The 21,792-nt window shown below is 42.1% G+C and overlaps 1 protein-coding gene across 1 annotated transcript in view; it reads right to left on the bottom strand.

The window, feature by feature from the left end:
• The window catches only part of RNF19A (ring finger protein 19A, RBR E3 ubiquitin protein ligase), a 43,757-nt gene that overhangs the window by 3,895 nt on the left and 18,070 nt on the right, over nucleotides 1–21,792 (bottom strand). The window contains 9 exon segments of the mRNA XM_048507772.1: nucleotides 192–335; nucleotides 1,118–1,179; nucleotides 1,181–1,347; nucleotides 1,842–2,003; nucleotides 2,674–2,788; nucleotides 5,653–5,815; nucleotides 7,591–7,735; nucleotides 9,917–10,125; nucleotides 12,833–13,600. Of these exon segments, the coding sequence (XP_048363729.1) occupies nucleotides 192–335; nucleotides 1,118–1,179; nucleotides 1,181–1,347; nucleotides 1,842–2,003; nucleotides 2,674–2,788; nucleotides 5,653–5,815; nucleotides 7,591–7,735; nucleotides 9,917–10,125; nucleotides 12,833–13,428 (1,763 nt within the window). The 5' untranslated portion in view covers nucleotides 13,429–13,600.

Genomic DNA, 21,792 nt, shown 5'->3' with positions numbered 1-21,792 from the left:
CAAGTAACAGTGAAAACAAATGGAAGGAGGTGGTTCTTAAGAGCTTCTAGAGGGTTTTTGGGGGGGATGGAAAGAACAGCATTTTCCCATCATCCCCCAGTGATTCTCACTGGCCCCCAAATTACTAGAGTTCAGCTAGATCCCCGCCCTCCCCGACACACACACACACCCTTTCGCTATTGCAGTCTTACCTGTCCAATGGCATGTAGGAATTGAGAATGGATCCAGCCATTGCTTTGGTGCTAGCATTGTCACTAACTGTTCCTAAACTAACAGTGCCCGATTCTCCACTCAGACTACATCTCTCCTTCTGCACATCTGCTTGGACTTCCAACCTTGGGGAAAAAACTTAATATTATTTTCAGTAATTATGCATTTGGATATCACTCTTGAATTGTTTCACTGACCATCCAATTTCCTACAACTGATAGATTTTTGTCAATTTCTAATGGCAGGTTCTCCTGTTACTCCTGTTTTGTTAGTCACAAAAATTAATCTTCAAATGTAATAAATTAAAGCAATACTTCTCCATTAGTTCAGCACATATAAACCCTGTTGGATTAGACTAATGCTCCATCTAGCCTATCTTGCCTTCCACAGTGGTCAATACGATGCCCTGCAAGGCCCACAAGTATGGCACCAAAGTTCCTCCCTGCTGGTGCCCCCCCCCACCCAACAAGCAACTGGCATGCAAGGATACACTACAATAAATAAGAATAACAAGAGTTGAATTTATATCCAAGAGGTCTGTGGTGCTCCTTCCATCCATCTCCCCAGCATGTCATCCACAAGAGAAACCAAGACCCAATACCAGCCTTGAAACCAGACTGGAAAGGATGCACACCATCTTCTTCATGCAGTAAATCCTGCAATTGCCAAGCCACCACACCTAATCAATGACAATCTGAGACTGGTCGATGATTTACTCAAATCTCCTTGGGTTGGGGGTAGCCTTCTTTTGCTCTGGACACATCCCAACCTGTTTCAAAACCAAGCCCCGACCCCCTTTCTCAGGAGGCATTTTAATCGTACCCAGAAAGAACAAGCAGCTGCAAATGCCAAATGCTAACTGAAGCCATACACAGAACAAGAAATGATGTTTCAAGGGTTTCTGTACCTGTTGAAGCAGTTGACCATTGTACTTCCTGATAAGCTTCCTGATGATGCCTAGGCTCCAGCAAAGAGCCATAAGGTGGCTGGCTTCACTGACAAGGGTTGTCATCTCGAGATGAAAGGCTCCTATTCGGTCCATGTGGCTGCCGCTCGCACTCAGGCTCCCAGTCAACCCAGCCACGCTTCCTTCCCCTATGCTGGGGTTCTGACGGGCCTCTGCTACTGACGTGCTATCTGCATTTTTTTTAAAAAAAAATTAAGAGCGTTGCTTCAAGCTCACAGGAAGAAAATATTCTATTCAATTTTCTCTAATGTAGAGGTAAGCTTAGCTCTTGGAAAAATCATACCAGCCATGGCTATGCTAGCTTGCAGTGAAATTTTCCATCTATCCTATAGTTTATTCTCCTCAAGGTTACCTAAAAAATCCCAGTATTTACAGAGATTTGGGGTACCTTTGAAAAAAGGGAGCCCTAGAAGCAGCCTTCCAGTCAAAACTGTTAATTTTCAAAAACTCAAATGGATTCAGCCACCTTCTCAGGGATAGAAGAGAGTCACTTGGGCACACAATGAAAGAGAAGATGTTACCTCCAACAGAAACAGTGCAGTTCATAGATAGTGCAAGCATCGCATTATTATTGCAAATGTTCTGCACTTTGGCTATCCCCATATCACGGACAAGTCTGGAACTGAATGCTACAGTCACCCCATCCAAAAGAAACATTCCTCACCTGCTGCTGCATGTGTTCCACCAACAGTTATATCGTTTTCATCGTCAAATTCTATTCTGACACCCTTTCCATTGCCGGCAGATACACCACAGCCTCCACTTCGACAGAGGGAGATAGGAACTACTCCATACACGTAGGCCAACATAATAGGGACACCTATACCTGCAAGGAAAAATGTAGGTTACTACAGTCTGTAAGGACTGGGGACACTTTCCATATTTCTTTTAAATAAACCATTCCATATTTTTTTGTAATCATTGTACAAGAGGGGCATGATGGAAGACTTTGAAAAAGAAATACAGAATTCATACCAAAAATACAAAAGGAATTTGCTCCATCCCTGCCAGCACCTTCTGGTACAACAGTATCTCTAGGCCCAGAAAGTTTCCACTTCTAATGGTTTCCCCATTCGTTTCAATGGAAGAAACAGGTTTGCATATAATTCCATGATGTCTATGATCTGATTCTTCCACCAGGATCACTATGCCAATGGGATGCAAAATGCTGGTGTATACATCTAACTCTATAAGTGACTGTGAACCCTTAAACTAGGGTTCTGGTTTTCCAAGAGGAATCTACAAAAGCTTTTAGAAAGAAATAACTGAGGAAGACTGGAGAGGCAATTATGCTGCAGCTTCTTTTGTTAAAATGATTCATATATCTTGATACTGGGTTCCTTGCCAGAGGAACTAGTCTAGTACTGGTCTGGTCTAGTAACATCATAATTAACAGCCATTCTTCATGCCCCACTTTTACAGCAGAAGTGCTGTGAATGGTTTTAATTCACAATAAAAGGTTTTCCAGATTTTTCTTCATAAGCTTCCTTACTTACCTACAGTTACTGCAGCTACAACCGGTGAAACTATTACAGACAAGGTTACACCACCTGCAATGGCCAAGTTCCTCTTATGCTTTGAAACATCCTTGCCTTCATAGCGATTGTGAATCTGAAGGAAAAGAAAAAGGAAGATATTTCAGGACATGTTACTCATCACACTTAGCATGTTGCAAAACTAAGGCCGTTTATGCACGGCCCAAATACGATGGCCTGGGGGCGGTAAAAGCATACGCCCAGGCCGCCAGTTACACCAGGCGCCACTGCTGCAAAGCGCGGCAGCGACAATCAGCTTCCCCTCCCGCGAGGCTGACCTCCAGGCCGCCCTAAACCTTTCTTCCCTTCAACAGAGTTTGTTGTTGGGAAGGGCGTCTTCCCTACGGCAACTTGAGTGCGAACCGCCGCAGAACTATTCCCCTCCCTCCCACTTGGCCATTGTCCTTCGTGCGTCTGCTGAGTAGCAGCCATACCTGTCCTCCGACCTCCGGGGGGTCGGAGGGGCGGCGTCGTGAAGCGGGCTACCCCGGCGCCATACGCTGGCGTGCGGTGAAAATCAGGCCTGACTCCGTCTTGGAGCCGCCTGCCTTCTACCGACCTCCCCTGCCCGCCTGCTTTCGCGCTTCCGTGCAGGCGGGCAATCCATGCGCCTTGGCCAGAAACTCTCGCCGGCGTTAAGAAGGCGAGCTGGGAGGCCGACCCTGCATAAGCGGCCCCTAAAGTAAGACACAACAGAGTTTTACCATGTACAAGCTGTAACATTTTAAAACCAATGTGTTTTAAAATATCTTTGTCCCCACCCTAGACCCGGGGTAGGAACCTGCGGCTCTCCAGATGTTCCGGGAACTACAATTCCATCAGCCCCTACCAGCATGGCCAATTGGCCATGCTGACAGAGGCTGATGGGAATTGTAGTTCCTGAACATCTGGAGAGCCGCAGGTTCCCTACCCCTGCCCTAGACTTTGGAAAAGTCCTCTTAGAAAGGGTCCAGTTACTTCATCAGTTGTGTACGTAGGTTTTCCTTTGATCTGGGAAACCTCTATTTCTCTGATCTGCAGCCTGGCCAGTAGGCACAGTGGTGCCAGCCAGTTTCAGGTCACCTGTTGCTTCTTTCCAAAAGCACTTCCTCCCTACAGCAAACAGCCAGTCCTGGCCTTTCTCAAACTCATTGGAAGCAAGATCTGAAGGAACCACCCATTCAGAAACAATATTCCCATCACAGGAGGACTCTTGGCTTGAACCTCCCTTGCATTTTGTGACAGCCTCGCTAATATGTGCCTCCCATGGCAGCCATTTTGTTTCTCAAAATTCCAGAAGTGCCCACGGGCTCAAGAAACTAGGGGGGTCCCTTCTCTGTTTTAACATGGAAATTTTAATAGCTATCTGCAACAGTTATGTCACTCTCTCCGGTTGCTTATTATTTCTTTATTTATTCAATTTTATCATGTACAACTACTGACATAAAAACTGTGATCTTGATGTTAACCCTACCCCATCCCTCTCAGTGTTATTATTGTTTTCCAAACTATCATTCTTTTGCTGAGACCATAAATCTACCAGGCAAAGGCCATGTTGTAGGCCAGCCATAAAGCTACAGTCACCAAGTTAACAAAAAAGCTTCAGCAAAAGGCCGAACTTTTGGGGTAACTAACTTCCTGCACCACACAAAGATCTACAAATATGCCAATCATTTTCAAGGATGAAACACTTGAAACTGTTCTTGATGATTGCACTGGCAGTACCAAGAATACTAAGGCATTCTTTCTGCTTCAGTGGTTGCATTACATAAACAGAGTATCCCAACAAACAGAAGACAGAATGTGACTGAAAACAAATGATGGTTCAAGAACAGTAGAAGAAAAGTTGGATTCATACTCCGCTTTTTTCTACTACAAGTCTAAGTGTGAGAGACTGGTGACTATTCCAAGGTCTCCTATCAGGCTTCATGTGTAGGAGCAGGGAATCAAACCCGGTTCTCCAGATTAGAGTCCACTGCTCTTAACCACTACACCACGCTGCCTCTGTGGTTCAGCAAGGGAAGCAGATGACAGTATGGCATGAACTGTTGAATATTTTGAGGCTTGGGTTTTTTGCCCTCTTCACCACCTAATTTCACAGCAATGCTGCCAAAAGGGTTAATACAAAATAAAACTACCACAACACAAGAAAAGTCACGTAAACAAAATAGCAAGAACAAACAGTGAGACTTATAAAACCAACTTTCTCTATTTTTAAAAGCTCATTTCTGGATAACCTCAAATTGGAAGGCTCATCAGAACAGGATTCAAAAGAACAGCAGTGAGTTGGAGAGAAGGGTCTCCTTGTCTAGGAAAGTCTAAAAATCTGGAACCTTAGCCAAGAAGGATCCTGGATGATACCACAATCTCTCACCTAAGTTGGCACCCTAAGAGAGATTCCTCATATGATCTTAGATCACAAGAGGATGGGTGGGGCAAGAGATGTGTAAAAGCATCCCTTTAGATCAGGGGTGCTTCAGATGTTCATGGACTACAATTCCCAATTGGCCATGCCAGCAGGGGCTGATGGGAATTGTAGTCAATGAACATCTGAAGAACCAGAGTTGGACACTCCTGCTTTAGAATGATAATCAAAACATGTCATTCATAGCTTGAAGTCAAATCCTGCACTTTGAATTACACTTGGAAACTAAAAAAATAAGACGACCAGATTCTTCAGGGCTGATACAATAAGCTCCCTCTGGTAGTTCTTCTCAAAAAACCTGGCTGTTGCATTCTAATGTTTCGTCTCTCCTGGCAGCAACAGAGAGAAAACAGTAGTAATGTAGTAATGTACTGTGGCTGTATGAAGTTAGGAAAGATCAAACAGGCCAAACTGGAACTGGGGTGGGTGGGGGAGTGGGGAGAGGCTTACCCAATATTAAACACAAAATAATTGCGCAAATATGCCTTTAATTATGCCACAAATTAACCTTAGTTCTGCAAGCACAGCCACCTTACCTTGCGTCCCACATATACGGGGATTCCAATTATCATAGCTGGAATAGCAATACCAGCTATTAAGGCAATTCCTACAGGTGCACCCACAAGCGTCCCCAGCTGCCACAGGATTTTTTTCTTCCGACTCCACGGTTTTTTCCCCCAGAATGTACAGCCTGATGGGCTAGAGGAAGAAACATTCCAGAAGTAAGACAAACAAAAGGATTGCAGTCCTAAGGAATCAGCAGTGTAAATCAAACATTCTAACAGACAAAGTAAGTAGGTAATTGAAAATAAATCCTTTCCAAAAAACCCAGAAGCTTTAACTTGAATCTAAGTAACTACAAGTTACACTAAGTAACTACAAGTTACAACTACTAGTTACACTGGGGTGGGGAACGGGCAAGAGGCACAGTGCATTTTGCCCATATTAGACTGTGTCATGCCTTTCAATGGTAAAAGCAAAAATGAGTAGGAGGAGTTGTTTATTTTCAACCACTCAGGCACATAATGAGGGTGCCAAATATGGAGAAATAAGCCTCTATGGGGGAGGAAAGAAGAGAGATGGTCTTTTCTGAAACATAATCAAGATAAGCATTGTAAAAGTAGGGTTGTGTTCCTCTGGGACATAAAAACACAGAATAAAGGGAAAAATAGGAAGTTGTGAGAAGTCTTTTTCCCCTATTGAAGGGACACACAGAACCTCCTGAGATTCGGAACTATAAACCTTCCCTTCAGTTTCCAGACGTTCTACAGGTAGTGAATGTATAGGCTTTGGTTTCACTGCTGTGAGATAAATTTTTGTGGTACACAAGAAGATTATTAAGATCGCTGAGGCTGGGCTACTATATAAACAAAACTAAGAAAGATTTATTTATTTTCAGGTTAGTTTTAAAGGAGCAAAGCAGCAGCACAGCTCTCCAGGTAGTAGATAAAGCAGAAACTTGGCTGAGGCACAAACATTGAAACTGGTTATGACTTCAGAGACTAGTCATAACAAACTGAGTTTTACTGATGAGCCACTAGGTTGGATCATCTCTCTGAGACTCTCTGTCAAGATTCCACCCACACCAGCGTTCCCTTGCCCACAGTCAGACTAAATAACACAAGGTCTGCTTCTCACTACAGGCAGGCCTAACAATTGAGCACTCTCTTCTCTCCCTCCTAGAAACAGAGGTAAACCACTCCGCCACACTACTAGGCACAGATACCTTTCACTCTTTCCTGAACCAGACCTGAGCTGTCACTGCTCTCTCTCTCTCTCTCTCTCTCTGAGACAAAACTCCATTCCCTCGTCTCTGCTCATCCCCCTTTTCAAAGGTGACTGGATGCTGGAACAGCACCTCAATGGGCTCATCTTAGGGCTGATTTTCCCTCTGGGCCAGGACAGATCCTTGTCCATCACAGAAGGAGATTACATATATCCACCATGTGCTCCATGACCCAAAATAAAATGAAGCCAGAAGAGAGAAGGGAGAATGTTTCACTGTGTCTTAACACTGCCAGGCACCACAAAAAGCTGAACGAGTGATTTCAAACCTGATTCTATTCAATGATAGTGAGGAAGTCTTCCAAGTGGCCAAGATCCATTACAAGGAAGGGGACTGCTGAGATGGATTCCCTTGCAGCTTATTACAGGAAGTGAATTTGTCCATGTTCTATAACAAAATAACCCCTGTGGCTTCCCAAATTACTTTAATGTTCTCCCTGAAGTGTGATAAACTAGCATAGACACATGCACAACTCTTCACCCAAAAGGCACTTCCAATAGTAAATGCAGGCTTCTAAGGAGGCTTCACATTTTCCTTGAAAGGTCCCTTCCTTGTCTAATCTCAGAAAGTTCTTTCTTTTATTAAGTCATTTTAAGACAGATTTAACAGGGGACAGTAACAGAATTCATGTCAGACTAGGATAAAGAATCAAATACACTTCTGATAACTTAACATTTCTCATACATACCTTAAATAATGCAAGTCTGAAATCTCCTTCATACACAGCCAACAGAATTCACAGCCGCAGACAGCACAGGTCATGTGATTACAGCTTCCATCGTTCATCTTTATTATATAAGCTGCACAGCGCGGGCATGGCTTTATGTCATCAGCTGTGGGGGTTTGCAAAAAACACAAACAAGACAGAATCATAATGGTCATATTGCTTCTGAGTCCAAACAACAGGAAACTAAATATGGTCAGGAAACATTTCTGAGCATTAAGTGCAGCGCTGATTTCAAAGAACCACGATATGGAATTGAAGCCCTTCATATATTCCTACATGAAGTTCCTACTAACTTCAAAATAGTGTAGAATCAAGGCCTAAATATTGTCTGCTTTAAATATCCTCATTAACATCTTACAACCATGCAGATTTTCACACAGGCCACACATACACACACAAACCCCCAACATGCTCATATCTCACAACTTGAGACTCATTTTTCCTCTACATCATGGGTGTCCAACTCTGGGCCACAGATGTTCATGGACTACGACTCCCACCAGCATAGACACTTGCCAGCATGGCCAATTGGCAGGGAGTGATGAGAATTGTAGTCCATGAACATCTGGGGTGCCAGAGTTCGACACCCCTGCTCTACACAGAACAGAGGAATACATATGTTAACATCAGAGATAAATGCATTTACCAAAGAAGAGTCTTGTTTTGTCAACTCTGTCATCCCCCCAGTGCTCCTACAACTCAGAGGCCAATTATACATCATGCACAATATCACTAAACTGGCAAATCTGCCTTTTCACAGCAAAAACAGCTTCAGAAAGCAAAGGAGTGAGTTAAATAGCTGGGGGAGGAGTATATGAAGCAGACAGAACTAAAAATTACCACCTCTCCCCATGCAGAAGTGTTTTCTGCTCATATAAAAATGGATAGGGGTTAGGTTGTGCCATAATGTTGCCATAATCCAATAACTGTAATCCAGTCCAGAAGTTTAACACCCCATATCTAAATAAACACTATGGTTGTAAGCGCCTCCCCTTGGGCAAGATCCAGGTTGAGTGGAGGGTCAGGCTCCAGTTCCCTCTTGCTTGAGAAGTGGAGTCCGAGGAAGCCTCGTCACTCCCAGTGCAATGATTCCCCAGCTCAATAAGGATTCAAGCACCAGTTTCATCTCCGGCTTCCTCGAGCCCTTCCATTCTTATAGGGGTTTGCTCCACACCCCCTCACAATGCTGTAACCCCCTACCCTGATCTTATATCTAGCTCTCCCTCTAGGTGTGTGACTGGGCCACAACCAGTGTCAGATTTAGATGAACAGAGGCCCTATAGGTAAATTCAGCACTGACCCCAACACTGCCCTGTCTTCCCCTGGCCCTCCTCCAACTAGTCCTGCTGCTGACCCCAACCCTCTGCAGGCCTCAGATGCTGAAGCCTGGAGCCCTTGGCCCTCTCCTGTGTTGCCCAGCTGGGCCAGGGAGAGAGGAAGCCAGCCCTTCTGCTAAGATGCACCGCTGCCACTTTCCTCCTGGCCTTCTCCCCTGAGTCACTGTCAGGAGTACAGTGCCCCAAGGTGCGGGAAGTCAGCACGCCATTTGGCTGCTTCCCAGCCTTCTTGTCCCTTGCCACCACTGCCTCTCCCGTGCCGATGCTGGACAACCCCTCCCTGCAGCGTTTCGTTGCTCCAGTCTCTCTAGCAAGTGCCTCGGCCACTGATACCACCCCAGGGCCCCCAGGATAAGCCCAAAGGTGGGGAGCGTGAAGGGGGCCTGGCCAGGTGGTGGAGCATGAAGCAAGGCAGGCAGGATGTCAACTGTTCAGGGGGAGTCCCAGGCAGCAGCGAAGGCGTTGGCCACTGCCTCGGGACAATGGTCCATTCCGGAAGGTTTAAACTGAGAGTTCTAGGGACAGACAGAACACCACACACCACTGTGTTGTCTTCTATATTCCCATTAAAGTCATTCTGTATCTGATCATCATTCTGTATCAGAACATCTCATTTTTTTAACAGAGAAACCTCTCATCAATGTTATGCAAACAATGATTTGACTTATTTCTCTCTGGCTTACAGCACCAGTAATCTGAGTAGGCCAGTCCAAGATTTTGAAGACACCTAGCCTTTACATTATTTAGTATCTAGATTGGCTAGATATGGATAGCATCAGATCTTGGAAGCTTAACTATTAGGGTTGCTATACAGAAATATTAGGGTTGCTATACAGAAACAGACAGTGGCAAACTGCAACTGTTTGTTTCTTGCCTTGAAAACCCTACAGGATTGCCATACATTGGGGTTACAACTTGACAACAACAACAACAAAAATTTAGATAATTACTTGCTGCTCCAGACTCTTGACTGTAGCTAATGGACGAGGAACGAATTGTTCGCAGACGCAGACTCTGAGCCCTCTCCTGGCGAGCAGCATCACAGGTCTGGTTTGGATGCCAAATCTGTTTACAGTGGTAGCAGAACTCCGTTCCACAGCCATCACGCCCACATGTAATTTTAGGACAGCTTGCACAGCCAAAAGCAATCACGGCGTACCTTGAAAGTTAAAGAACAGGCAAGGAATAAGAGGAAGAGTCATTATTCTCAGTACTGGACATTGCCAATGAAAATAGTTCATTTTTAAATCGAAAATATATAAATACTGCTCATTATGTATTTCTTGATTTCTGAAGTAAAAAGTAGCAAGATACTAATAATGCTACGTAAGAGAATATCCCTAAGATTTTATTTTTATTAATTATTTTTGAGTCTCATGTACCGTTTAACAACTGCAACACTGAAAATCAACAAAAGGCCAACAGCACATTCCATTTCAAATACCATGGGAAGCATATCCTAACCTTACATTACCTTGCTGTGTCTGTTTCCAATTATATAAATTATATATTGTATTCACAAGGTCAATAGCTGTAACAAGTCACAAAAACTGACCCAGAAAACCCACCTCTCAGGTGGTCTCAGGAGATACACAAATGACTAAGTGTACACAAAACAAGAAAGCTCAGAGAAGAGCAGCCTGTAGGTGGATACTTTCTGAAAAGGCATGTAAGGCAAATCGCAAGGAGTCAGCCTTAAACTCAATTGCTTGAAAGGAAAGAACACAAATCAATAACAAAAAAACAGAGAAAACCTGTGCATGTGTGTTGCTTCTACAAATGTTATAATAGCATTCTAATAATGACTAAACTAATCAGAACTTCCCCAAACTATCCCCCCGTTGTAGACAGGCATTAATAACTAAGCCAGGAAATCCCACTATAACTGCATACAGGCCCGTACATGCCCCTCCCCCAGGAAATCACGCATTCATACAAGTTAGGATCTCCTGGTTGCCCTCCTTACTTTCTCCCATGGCACAGGATGAGTGCACAGGCCTGAAGCCCACTCTCAGGATAGGTAGCAATTTAAGACCCAGGCTCAGATAGAGTGTGTCATTGTAAAGAACACTAACTGGAGTGCGATGACAGCTTTAATTGCATATCCCTGCTTGACATCAAGAGGCAGAGGAGAATACTGTATCCAACTGACATAGTACAGATGTGACTGGAAATCAGCCAGGGGAATAGAGACACAACATTTGTTCTCTTATAGAAGATAGGGGGTTGACTGTGAAATTAAGTTGTTAACCCCAGATTGTTTCCTCAACTGGTTGTTGTGGGTTTTCCGGGCTGTGTGGCCGTGGTCTGGTAGATCTTGTTCCTAACGTTTCGCCTGCATCTGTGGCTGGCATCTTCAGAGGTGTATCACAGAGGGAAGTCTGTTACACACTGTGTCCAGAGAGTGAGTGTAACAGACTTGTTAATGCAAAGAATTTTTGGCAATAATTCGTATGCTACAATGAATCTAATGAGAGTATGTTATTAGAGTTCAGTGTTTTCAAGATGCGAATGATGCTGTTGGTAGTGAGTTTTGCTGATTGTCAATCATGTCTTGTATACAGACAAATGTTAACAATATAATGCCTGTATTCTCTGAAGAGGTTTTCTTTGTCTAGCAAGCTGGAATCCATTTAGACTTGATTACATTTAAAAGGATTTACAGTTAATCTGCATGCAACAAACATTTTGCAAGTTCTTTCCAGAAAACAACCTTCGTTCTGGCTGGTAATATTCTGCAGTAGTAAAAGTAGTCTGCTATACAAGCACTAGGTCATTACTGACCCATGGGGTGGTGTCATAACATGACATTTACTAGGCAGACATTGTTTACAGCGTGGTAAATAGTAACCAATTCCTTAAAGGCTGCCTGGCCCACTTCCCATGTCCGCTACTGTAATTTTGATGTGTTCTAGCAGCATTCTCTCCTGGTGCAGGTGAAACGTTAGGAGAGAATGCTGCTAGAACACGGCCATACAGCCCGGAAACTACACAGCACCCCAACAAAGCATCTTGTTTATCTACAAGATAATTATTTTAGCCAGTCACAAATTTATCCTCATTAAGCTTCTTCTCCTTTTCTTCTGTGCCAAACTGGTCTTTATTTCATCTTCATGTCACTTGTATCCACTCCATTCAAATACTGTTCCCAAAACATCCTCAAGTTGTCCCTCACCAAGCACCATCTCTATCCACACACAATTTGTCAATGCGATGTGTGGTTCTTCAAGCTAGCAACTTAACTCTGAACTTTTAAAACAGGAAGTATTCAGTTGAATGGGTTCTGTGATACAGATGTGATGTACAGGCACTACCACAGGGTAGAACACACAAGTGACAATCTTGTAACATGAAGCTTAATCTTGCTGAAGATTAAAGTAAACTGCACAGACAAGGTAGGAAATCATAAAACTGTTTTGGCTTAATAACAACATTCACGAGATGTTTAATATTTCAACAAAGCATTTAAAGCTTAGACAAAATTATCCTAGTATTAAGCAGTAGCAAGTTGTTCTCAGATCTCACCCAGAGCTCCTGCTGGCACCCAATGGCAGGTGTTCTCCCCTGAACAGGAGGACATCTCCTGAGTATAGGTGTTTCCCACCAGCTTGCTGGAGAGGCAGGAAACTGTCCTCCTTGGTTCAGAGGAGAAAAAAACCATTTCTAAGGGATATCAAAACTATTCAAATGCCAATATTAAAACAGCTAAAAGAATTACAGTGACTGGAAACAAAGTAAAATAATATTTACTACTAAGAGAGACAGAATCAAGATAAATTTTAGGTAGCAAGTTCGGGGGATGTAAAGCTGTTGTTTGGTTGCAAACTTATTTGAGGAAGAAAACACACGCAAGCACACACACTTACCCACAATCAGGAGCAGGACACCACCTACAATCAGGGTCTGCAACAAGCCAGCGTCTAAGCATAAATTCTTCATATTTTTCCATCAAGATGTCATCATTTAATATCAAACGAATATCATGGGGATTAAATCGTTCCGAGCACTCTGGACAGCTGATATTCACTCTGCTCTCAGAGATTTCTATCCGGAGATATTGACGTAAACAATCCACACAAGACCTGTGATGGCAAGTCATTATTTCTGGAAACCTCTCCTTTGAGTGTCGCAAAAGGCACAAGGGACACTCCATGAAGTCTCCACTTTGTTTGCTGCTAATAGTTGTTCCATTGTCAGAAGATGCATATGTGGAGAACACAGAGTTTTTATCCGCACAAATTTCTGAGTGTATACTTTCAATACTTGCAATCCCGTCAACGCCTCCATTGAGATCCCTGGATTTGCGTTTTGTATCCCTTTTTCTTCGAAAGAGAGATCCCAGTGAAATTCTTCTCTTCTTTGGTGCCTTTTTGATTGAAGGCAAGCTGACGGAGGAGGCAGAAGATTGCAGGTCTCTATCAGATCCCATTTGCCGATGTAAACTCATGGCTAAAACATTCATCAGAAAAGGATTCAAAGAATGCACGCGACTTTAGCCATTTCAATGATGAAGTATTAAGCAGCAGCACACTTAAGTCATTCTGGAAGGTTTAAATTGTATTGTGCATGGTCAGACTTGTTCATGCAGAAATCTCTTCCCAACATGTAACTCCAGGAATTTTTTCACAGAGAGTCTAAATTAGGAAAAGGGGGTGGGGAAGGGGAGAATAAGCAACAGGTTAGCACGAAAAAAAGACCCAAACTGTTTGCAATTTTCAAAGGTCTTTTATTCACATTACTGCTTCCTCGTCACCTCAGCCCTACGTTCTTTGTCTCAAATTCATTTTGCATAGCTGACCTAAATGGCCCAGGCCAGCCCAATTGCATCATATCTTGGAAGCTAAGCGTGTTCAGCCTTGATAAGTATTTGGATGGGAGACCACCAAGGAAGTCCAGGGTTGCTACAGAGGCAGGCAAATAACAAACCATCTCTGTTCTCTATTGTTCTGAAAACCCTACTGGGTTGCCATAAGTTGACTGCAACTTGACAGTAGTTTCCACCATACAATTTGCAAGCTGATATCAGAGCAGGAGACTCTTCTTTTACATTTCAGTTGATGTATATAGTGGGATCAAGATCCCTGGCAAAATGCACATGCTGCAAACCAATGTTTCAGGAGAGGGGGACAAGTAAAAGCACAATTTCTAAGTTATTTAAAGCATCCCACAAAAGTTTTCAGAGTATTCAAAGTAGGCAAAACAATCTATTTCCAAAATCCATCAAACAATATAAATAAACCTTCTTTTTTTTAAGCTGGTAATTTTAGGGAATAGAGAGGTGAACAGTCTGTTCAGGATTCATACTGAAAATCAAGCACAAACAGCCAGTAACATCTTCAATTTATTGTCAATTGCAGTAAAAATCAATAGGTGCATTGTAGGGGTCAAAGTACAAAGGATGAACTGAGAATCCAAAGTGCAAATCTTTCTGGCACCAAATTTTAGATGGCATTTAGCAAATCACTGTCTTTCAACCTCAGCATTCCCATGTGCAACATGAAATTAACAGCAACCTTTCTTATAGGCTGCTGTAAGGAGTGCTAAAGATAATATATGTTAAGTGTTCCAGAAATAAATGCCAAGACTTGTTATTAAATCCATGACAGGAACTTTTCCTGAAAGTTCTATCACATGGAACATGGCAAAGCTCAGATCTTCAGTAACAATTCCTGCACAATAGCAAAAATACTAGAAAAGGAAACTTCTTAACCATACTTAAAAACCACAGCAAGCAATATTGTGAGCAAAATTAAAAAATGAAGGTGGGAATCCATGAATGAGGGATGAATAACGAGGATGGCAGAGACAGCCCATGGCACAATTTCATTTTCTGAACTACAAATGATTTTCAGACAATGTGACCTCTACATTTAGTAATTAAGATGTCAATTTCTGAAAACTGTCTTCCAATTTAAAAACTGAACTATTACCTAGAACTTTTCCACCGAGTTTTCATTTCAAGCAGAGAAATGTAATCTAATAGAATTTTTTAAAACCTACTGACCTACATTTTAGCTGGCATCTTTTTTCAAGCCTGAGGTGATTTGGCTGCTCCTTGCAATGGAAATAATATGAAGACTGGTTTGTTTCGTATACAGACATTCTACTTATCCTAAGTTATACAGAATGTGAGAAAGCACATGCCCGTAAGTTAAAAGCAACACAAGCATTTCTGTTTATGCAATTGTTTAAAAAAAAAATCTGTGTTTTACAACACCTCAAAGGCTGTCATAATCAATCTGTATGTAATTATTTCATTTCATTTGACCACCACCAGGCAACTATAATTTGGGAATGGTGGGAAGTAAAATCAGTACGTTGCAAAAATTACAGTGAATACCATTCTATTAGGATTATTCTTGGCTTGTCATTAATCACAAAATTAGGAAAATACCTTAATGTGATCTTTTACTGGCTTTTATGAAATTTCAGTTTTTTTGTTTTCAAATACCTTTTTCATGACTTTCATTTAGGATTAAGCTTACTGATGAAGTTGGAATACCAGCCTTCACAAAAAAGTAAAATGTATTGCTAAACATTTTTAAATCAGTTTATCACCTGGCTTTTAGGCACTGTAATTTAAACAAAAAAATGTATTGGAAATGATACATTCAAATGTCTTTGGGGGTTTTAAAAGAAAAGTCAAAGGGGCCAATCCTTACTGACCAGGTTGAACAGTGCTCAGAACCTCCCTCCACATAGAATGGCTATAGCGGATGAGAAATGAAGTCAGCTGTCCAAGACCCTACTCCTAGCTGTAACCTCACCATTGACTTTGGAACACAAACCTTCATTTCTCAGTCACCCTTAGTGGTTGACCCCCTGAGACCCTCTCACTGATGCCAGCCACGGGGGGAGGGGGGATTTTTAATGGGGATTTAAAGGGTTTTATGTATTGTTTTCACTATGTTTTTATTCTGATTTTAACTTTGTTTCAACGGGGTTTCATCCCCATTTGTTAGCTGCCCTGAGTCTATGGTATAGGGTAGGGTATAAATTGCAGAAATAAAGAAATAAATGAAATATTTCAAACCAACCACTAAAAACAACTACCCTGCTCCATCCTGGCTCAGTATTTACAGTCCATTCCTAGAACACTATAGAAAGTTTATCTTGAACAACGGAATAAAAAGTTCGCCATATTGAAACAATAATACAAAATGAGGTCAGCACAAAAACACAATACAGTGGCGGTGATCCAGAGAGCCCATTTATAGGAATACAAAGGAAGCGCAAGGATATTTTCCTTTTTCAGCAAAGCCAGACCTCTCTGCACTTCATTGCAGTGCTGCTTCTGAAGCCTCTGGGATAACAGCCAGGGTTACTGGTGTGCATGTGCAGCTCAGTTAAGTAGGATGCAATCAAACGATCTAAGCATTCCCACTGAAGAGGAAAAGAGAAAAAAGGCACTATCTGCTGTATGGTGAAAGACATTTTAATCCTATTTCAAAAACGTTGAATCACTAAGAAAAAATGTGAAAGACAAAAAGCTAGAACTATACAACTAAAGCATATATCAAGAACCAGTTAACTGGTTTATGACAATAAAACTTAAAATAACTTACCTACTATAATGCCAGGTGTCTGACATCCTGGAGGATGTGCAAACTAAAAGGTGATTAATCTACTGATCAATATTTATTTGTCTTCTAGGCCGCCCTTCCCCAAATGGCCTTGGGGCAGCTTAGAATGAGAAAGCTGCCCATCGTGGACATCATAATACAATAAAACCCCACAAAAACTAATATAAATTTCCACAATCCCAAAATCTTGGTGCGTTAAAATCAAGGGTATCAAACATAGCCAATACCTCCCATATCAACACGTTCAAATCTACTGGGGTGGGGGTGGGAGGGTAAAGAGGAGGGAGGATGGGAAAGGAGATCAGCCATGGGCCTGTGGAACAGCTTCATCTTACAGGCCCTGTAAAACCTAATGGATTGTACTAAGAACAGCAGACCTAGTATACAGGAACAAGACCAAGGCTACTGGCAAAATAAATCTAACAGGTACAATTAGCATGGTATTATTAAGTCTGTGGTTTACCGGCCCAACCCAAAAGTGGGTTGCAAAGTCTGTGAGAGCGGGTCTCATGCCCTTGCAGTTTTATCGATTGTATGTAAACTGTTTTAAGTAGATCATCATACCAAATAAATTTGGACGTGTGGGACACCATACCAAAAAAGCTGGGAACCGCTGAACTAAAATACCCTTTTCCAGTAAAGAAAAGTTCTAAAAATATGGACATTTTTCCAAAACGTGTCATTTTCCACCTACAATTTCTGGCTTCCAAAGAATAAAATGTACTGCTTATCCTTGCATAAATGGCAATCAGAAAGTAGATTAAAGCACTTCCAGAAGAACACAGAACATGTTTGGTCAAGTGGCTAAAATAAAATAAACAGAAACTGAATCCTGATAAGACAGAGGTGAGGCTGGTCAATAGGGTACCTGCATTTTACTCCCCATGTTGGACATGGTTCAACTTTCTCTGACAGATGCTGAAGAGCTCTAGGGTCTTCCCAGAGTCAGCTCCATTATTAGAGAAACAGGCAGTTATGGTGATCCTTTTACCAGCTGCATTTGGTAAACTCTCCCCCTTTTTGGAGAGAGCTGATTTGCCATGTTTACACAAACAACAGTAACCCCTGGTTTTACAGCAGATGGGTCCCCTTCCTGTTCTAGTGCCCCCTTTCCTTCCACTCCTTTTTCCACTCCCTATTAAAGGATGATGTTCTCTTCCACATATTCTTAATCTGGCAAAATGAGGAAATCACCATTAAGGCACCACTGAAGTTAATTAAATGTTTAAAAATTATACATGCACCCTGACCTTAAGGTCTGTTTTTACATTGTTGATTAATGTATTGTATTTTTTGTAAGCCTGGCCTGTGCTGGGAAAGAACAGGGTGGAAATCTAATTAAAAAAACAGCGATTCCATTCTTGTACTTCTGCAGTAGCCACTACAGGGAACATCAGACGATCCAAATCTCTTCTGCAGTTCCAAAAGGCAATAAAAATGTGAACTTTTTGTGACTGATCTGAATGAGTGCTTGTAATACACTGGCTTTGAATTGTCAACTGCTTGAACTTACTAAAAATGCTATTGCTGAATATAAACGTTTTTATGAACTTTTGTTTTTATTATTACCACCTTGGGTCCTTGCTTTCTGGGAGAAAAGCAGGTTTATAAATGTTTTAAACAAATACGTTTGACAAACTGTCAGGAGCTTTTAAAAAAAATACTCGCAGGCGTCAGGAGGCCATATAGCTTCAGATCATCTCTGTCACACAGGAAATATGATATATTCAGTTGGCTGGGTGATGACATATAACACTGAATATTCAAGTGCCATGATCCTGAGGACAGGCAGGACAATGTAAGGATTCAACTGGTAACTTTCATGTCCTATATTGTATGATTACTTCCCCCCCCCCCGCCCTCCCCTTCTGCACTCAGCCTTGTATCTCAGTGAGACAATCAAGGTATAAATAAAGTTTGTTCAGAAAACTTTCTATAAAGCGATCAAGAGGAAGGTTTGCACACTGTATGAGATGAAAGACATAAAATGAAGAAGCTGGATTAGAGATGAGAAAAATGGTTTGGAGCTCCATTAGGGGAGGGAAGACTCGGTGGGCAGACCGAGTCAGAAAAAGTGGAATTCCCCATTACCTCAATTTTCTGAAATGACCAAACTAGGAGGTAATCCTTCTGAAGTGCCATGCTTCTTGAACCTATCGTATATTTCAACTTTGAACCCAGAAAGGAACTAAAGTTTCTCTCTATAGGCAACCACCACTAAGAGATGAAGAGGAGGAGTCTGTACCAGAGTGGTGAGGCGGTTACAGGGTTGGGGAGCACAAGCTCAAATCCCCACTGTGCCATGGAACTCTTCTGGGTTACCTTGGGCCAGTCACACAATGAGGCTAACCTATCCAGGGTCATTGTGAGGATAAAAGGGGGGACAGGAAAATGATGTAAGCTGCCTTAGATCCCCACTGGGGAGGAAGGCAAGGTAGAAGAAAAGTTGGTTTTTATAACCCACTTTTCTCTACCTTTAAGGAGTCTCAAGGAGGTTTGCCATTGCCTTCCCTTCCCCTCCCCACAACTGACACCCTGTGAGGTAGGTGGGGCAGAGAGAGTTCTGAGAGAACTGTGACTGGGCCAATTAAACCCAGCAGGCTTCATGTGTGAGAGTGGGGAATCACACTCAGTTCTCCAGATTAGGTTCTGCCACTCTTAACCACTACATCATGAAAGTACAAACAAAATAAGTACACAACACTACCCATCATGAAGACTACAGTAGCTTTCCAATCACAGCTCATGCAGGAACAGAAATTATTTAAAGGAGAGCAAAAGCTTCCAGACAGCTTGTTAATATGCTGTGCAAAATCAATAATTTAATTTCTATATTTCTGCAAAGCCGACAAAGTTTTACGCGTGCTTCACATTTACAAAAAGGTTGATGAACCAAACCTCTACAAACACAATGATCAACTGATATTTATTTACTTAGCTTATAACTGGCTTTCTCAATGAGACTCAAGGTGGATTATACAGTGCAGATCCAAACCAAATAATTCTTTAAAATGGGAAACTAGCCCCCATAAAGGCTACCATAACATGACTCCATTAAGATACATGAAGTGATGCATAAAGATATATGAAGTGATCTTCCAAGTTGACATATGTTCCAGGTTACAGAGGAATTTTTTTTTTACAGAACAGATCTAAAACCCAATGTAACAAGAAGTAGCTGTAGACTTATTAAACTGTGTACAGAGTGCAAATTAATCTATGGATCCATCAGACCAGATGTGATGCTTGACACTAGCAACAAAGCAAAGAATTAATTCAATTTTCATTCAAAACAAAAATCTAAAATGAATCCATTCACTCCCTCTATGCTCTCCTTCTAAACTTCAAGAGCTACAGTTTAAATCTACAGTAAATTAGCTACTCAAAAAAATGGCAAAGTCTGACTGGTAGCATGCTTGCAGTTATCATCAAAAATGATGAGCCATGCTTAAGGCCAGGAAGGAGAGGGTGCATGTGTGTGGGCTCATTAAAAGAGATCTGAGGCTCTTAATGACTAATAGAAAGCTGTAGGAGTGGCTATCAAAGACCAAGTAGTACCAAGAATGTTGTCAGCGCTTGAGCAAAATTCTTTGGTTCAACAGATGCCGAACGTCTTTTTTCTAAAAAGAAAGATGAGCAACTACTTTAGTTGGGGTTTTCTGCTGAGGCACCCGCTTAGACAGTTGAATACCCTTCCCACAGTTATTCTAACACAAAGACAATTATGTTTTTGTGGTTACTAGCTAAGCCTTTCTATGTTTAAGACCTCAAAAGGTCATCTTGCTCTAAAAAAGTGACAGATTTTTAACCAAACTATGCTATCATTCATCAACAAAAAAACTAGGATGGTCTGAGGCAGAAACTATAGAGATGCCTCCAGCTTAAGAGATATCTGTAGAAGTGTGCATATATAAGTAAGCCTATACGAAGAATAAAACATTGTTGGTTTTAAAAGTGTCACTGGACTCAAACTGTTTTCCCCAATCTGTTTTCCCCAAAAAATGGTTTGGAGCTCCTTTAGGAAATCAGGATCAACATGACCACTAAGAGATCACCACTAAGGATACAAATGCTGCTGCTAATTGGATTTTGATGCACACCAATCTTAAAACGGTCAGAAGAACAACATTTTGAAAAAGAGTTGGACTGAGGACCCTTGAAACAAAGCATCTGTCACCCAGCCAGTGATACTCCATGAGCGGTGAAGAACCAATTACTGTATATACTGGCATATAAGACTACTTTTGAACCCTGGGAAATCATCTGTAAAGTGTGGGGTCGTCTTATATGCCTGGTACTCTTATATGGCGAGTATATCCCAAACTCTATATTTTAACTGGAAAAGTGGGGGGGTCGTCTTATATGCCCAGTCATCTTATACGCCGGTATATACGGTAATATGTTGGTTTTGTATGAAGAATGTTAACTAATGAAAAATAAGAACAAAAACATTCCAACTTGGTGACCACCCATCTGGATCCTGACTACTGAAATGGCCCCTCCACCTGCTCCAGCTGTCCTGCAACTTCAGTAGCATCCTACCTAATTTTTTTACCAGTTTTCCCTTTCAATGAGACCTTTGTTCTCCCTGCAGGTCATGGGGGAACAGAGATGTGGTATTTTGCAAGAACTCTTGGTGTGCCGCTCTGATCCTCCAAACCAGGCTCAAGGCATGATGGGGAGAACAACCGACAGTGTTTATCAATGCGAGTGAGAAAAGACATCTGCAGGGAAGCCACATACAAGTGCAAGCCTCACATACTATTGATAAGCACTGGTTTAAGGATGTGAAGGGTCACCTTTCTAAAATTCTCCTGCTGTCAACCTCCAGGTAGTAGTCAAAAATCTCCCACTATTACAATTGATCTCCAGGTAACTGTCAGGATGCCACTGCTGGGAGGGGAGAATTGCTGGGGAGAGCTTTAGCATTTGCAGGTGCTGCTTTGTCTGTTTCCCTGGCCTTGGAGCTCGGTGGCTGGGATGAGCCTTCAGGCTGGACTTTTCCTAACTGACTTGGTTCACATGTGGAGATGGGGATTTGCTGCAACGTATTATCAACGGCTTTGGCACCTTTTCACCAGAACTGTCTTTCAATAAAATCCTTGAACCCATCAAGTGAGTTATTGTCTGAACGGGAAAACTGACAGTGACAGAGACAGATTCACCTGGAGAAAATGGTCGCACTGGGAGATGGACTCTATGGCTTTATATCCCATTGATGGAAGCCCATTCCCTCCACAAAC

The sequence above is a fragment of the Sphaerodactylus townsendi genome, linkage group LG09 (assembly GCF_021028975.2).
Source record: "Sphaerodactylus townsendi isolate TG3544 linkage group LG09, MPM_Stown_v2.3, whole genome shotgun sequence".
Taxonomy (NCBI): Eukaryota; Metazoa; Chordata; class Lepidosauria; order Squamata; family Sphaerodactylidae; genus Sphaerodactylus; species Sphaerodactylus townsendi.
The sequence above is the reverse complement of the archived record's forward strand: the minus strand, read 5'-3'. Positions and strand labels throughout refer to the sequence as shown.